At 36.9% G+C, this 3,211-nt stretch overlaps 1 protein-coding gene across 1 annotated transcript in view; it reads left to right on the forward strand.

The window, feature by feature from the left end:
• Positions 1 to 584: 584 nt before the first annotated feature.
• The window catches only part of FUBP1 (far upstream element (FUSE) binding protein 1), an 18,773-nt gene continuing 16,146 nt past the window's right edge, over positions 585 to 3,211 (forward strand). The window contains exons 1-4 of the mRNA XM_009082786.1: positions 585 to 669; positions 1,630 to 1,692; positions 2,531 to 2,569; positions 2,909 to 2,948. Of these exons, the coding sequence (XP_009081034.1) occupies positions 615 to 669; positions 1,630 to 1,692; positions 2,531 to 2,569; positions 2,909 to 2,948 (197 nt within the window). The 5' untranslated portion in view covers positions 585 to 614. The remainder of the gene's footprint in view (positions 670 to 1,629; positions 1,693 to 2,530; positions 2,570 to 2,908; positions 2,949 to 3,211) is intronic.

The following is a 3,211-nucleotide window of genomic DNA, read 5'->3' on the forward strand; positions in this document are numbered from 1 at the left end:
GGCGCTGCGGCCTGCGGGGCAAGGGCGGCATTTTCGGAAGCTTATTATCCCCGCGTTTTATCTGTGGTTCTGCACCACGGGCGATATTTTCATAGTGTTTCGAGCAAAATTTATTGCCTCGTCTGTTAATTACTTTGTTAATTAATAATTGGTAGCCGGCCGCGGTTTCGGCATTATTTGAAGCCCCGGTGGAGTCGGATTGCTGAGGTTTGGAATTGTTTTGTCGCTGCGGCCCCGTGTGAGACACCGCAGTGTTCCGCGAAGAACGCGTGGAGGAGGAAAATCCCTTTTGAGGAAAAAGTTTCTGGTGCTTGAAGGGCAGATTCTTGTTGGGGTACTTTTTCTAACGGATGAAGAAACTGTAGGAAGCTTTGATGTTGAAGGATGAGCACAAGTTTAGTTAGAAAACACTAAAGAATGAAAATCTTACGAGCAGCGCTGTTTCCTTCCATTTCGCGATTTGGGGTCGTTTTAACGAGCATTGTCCATATCCCTAAGCCTTTTGGAAGATCTGGGATAAATATGGAACGATTGAGTTTGGGTTTTTTCTTTGCTTGTAACATCTACCTTTTGTTTAGATTGCAGCGAAGATTGGAGGCGATGCTGGCACCGCAATGAATTCTAACGACTACGGTTATGGAGGACAGAAAAGACCTCTGGAGGACGGAGGTACGCACTCATTACTGCTGCATTTATCTTTGTCGAGTATGGCCACTGTGCCAGAAAGTTTGCAGGTGGTGTTTTTGTTTGTGGATTCGTTTTTTTCTCCATAGCACAGCATGAAAACGTTTTGTTCCCTTTATAGATCACGACAGTACTACTATTCCATTATCAGTTTAATGGGAAAGTTTGTTTTAGACTGTTGTGCATTAACCCAAAGTGATTGTAAACCTGCTTTAAAACGTTTTAAATGTGGTTTAAATGCTGAAAATAGAAGAATGTGTGTTGGGGAGGGAAGCAGAAAAAAAATACATGGTTGAGAAATGCATTCACAGGTATGTTCTTTGAGTCTCTTGTTGTTTGTCTCTTGTTACAAACTGATTGCAGTTAGAGTAGGAAGTGCTCACTCGAACTTGATTGTATCATATACTGAAAGTATTAGTGAATTTCATTGTAAAAGCACTGGACTTTAAAAAAAGAAAGTAAATATTCTACCTTGTAAACACTTCTGCTTAGTCTTACTATTTCAGCCCTCAGCGTGTGTGAACCCTGATAAGATCATACTTAAATCTTCTGACCTGTTGCAGCTTTTTGGATTTGCCTTATACTACAGTAAAGTTTTCTCCTGAAATGTGTGTGTTGTCTTCTGTCTCTTATGGAACAGCCACTTTGAACTTAACAGGGTTTGATATGTTTATTAGCCACACAAAATCCTGGCTAAATTATGGAAAGAAGTCTCTGAGCTTGTTGAAATGTTCTCATAGGTCTCACAAAAGAGCAATGCCTTTTTTTCCTTTAAGAGAATTGAAATTCAGTCTGCAGAATGTAACTTAAGGCTTTATATCAGGAGTTCTTGTGTCCTGCAACAAAGTTTTTTTTTCTATTAAAGGTGAGGTTTTTAATATACAAAAATGAGCTAATGATGCTTCAGATGATATATGTAATGTATTCTTTTTATTTTATGTGTAGATGGCTCTTGGACAAGTCCGAGCAGTACAACACACTGGGAGGGAATGCCCTCTCCTTTTAAAGGCAGGAATTTTTATTTATTACCTGTGTTTAGTATGTAAACATGACATAAACTAGTGGATCTTTCTGGATTGACACAAATATTTCTTGGAATATGTGTCTGAGTTTTTGCTGCACATAAATTATGGTGGTTCATGTAGCCTTTGTTTTGGGGTGGGAAGGAAGCATCTGAAGACTGTCGTTTCAGATATAGGTTAATGATGCCTTTTATTCCTGTACTGTACAGAAAGGATTTGGATGGTAGTGATGTAGTTGCTTTGAATCTGTTTTTTTTTTTTTAAAGTTTTATGCTATGCAATGCTTGATATTTGGATAGGAATTTCATATTGACATTCAGATTGAGATTGCATTGCCATGTGACACTTGTATTTTCAGATGTTTGATCTAGATTTGTGGTCATTGTCAGAAATTTTTTTTCTTTAAGTCGTTGTTGATTTTTATATGGATTTGATTTTTTTTTTCTTTTTTTACTATAGAAGCATCATTAGCTTGAGCAACCAACAGAGCTCAACTTTGTTCCTTGTCTTAGTTGAGTTTCAGTGACTGGTATCTGTGAGCGATCTCCACACAGTGTGTTGTGAAAGCTGCCTTTTGTTAAACCACTGAATAGATACATGGAAAAACCTAACATCTTTTCAGCTATACTAACCGAGTGCTGAGTGTTCGTGAGATTCTTTCTTTTATTCAGATGGTCAACTCCCTGAAATTGGAGGAGATAAAAAGAAAGAAAAAAAAAAGAAAGGGGGCTAAAATACACTGGAAAGTTACAATTCACACTAAAAGGTTTAAACACTTCATTAGTTACTTGGCAAAAAAAATTTAAAACATCTTAATTTTGCAGATCAACCAGATGCTAAGAAAGTTGCTCCTCAGAATGACTGTAAGTAATTTTTATTTTGTTGAAAACAAAACCTAACAGTGTAACATTGTCAGAGCAAGAGTTTGAAAGTGTCCTGGTAGGTGACACTTGAATAAGGAAGATGAAAAGAATATTTGGGGGTTTTTGTTTTAATGAAGCAGTGTGAATCTGCTTTGTAGAACTGATGGTGTTAGCAACAGTTGAGATTCTTTTTAGCTTGTTTTTAAACTTCTTCATAACACTTCTTAAAAGTCAGCTTGGACTAAAGTTTAATACAGTTAACTTTTATTATTAAAGGACACGCTTAGATGTAAATTATGCTGCTTGTTTGAATTTATTTTTAACAATATTTGTTTATAGCTTTTGGAAATCAACTACCACCGATGCATCAGCAGCAAAGGTAAAGAGTTACACTACATCTTACGTGAAGTTTTAAGTTTTACTGAAATAAAGCAGTTCAAAGAATTTTTTTTCTGGAGAAGTGATACCAATGCATAAAATATTTACTCTGTGTTTCTGTGATCTGTTGACATTTACCTTCAGCAAGTCCCAGACATGTAGAATGCTGGGTGTTCATTGAACTCAGTGAAAGGAAAAGATGTTGCTGGGTTTTAGTACTTGAACATAGGTAGCATAACCAGAAGTTGGAAGCAGATTTGAAGG

This window comes from Acanthisitta chloris, unplaced genomic scaffold (assembly GCF_000695815.1).
Source record: "Acanthisitta chloris isolate BGI_N310 unplaced genomic scaffold, ASM69581v1 scaffold46339, whole genome shotgun sequence".
Taxonomy (NCBI): Eukaryota; Metazoa; Chordata; class Aves; order Passeriformes; family Acanthisittidae; genus Acanthisitta; species Acanthisitta chloris.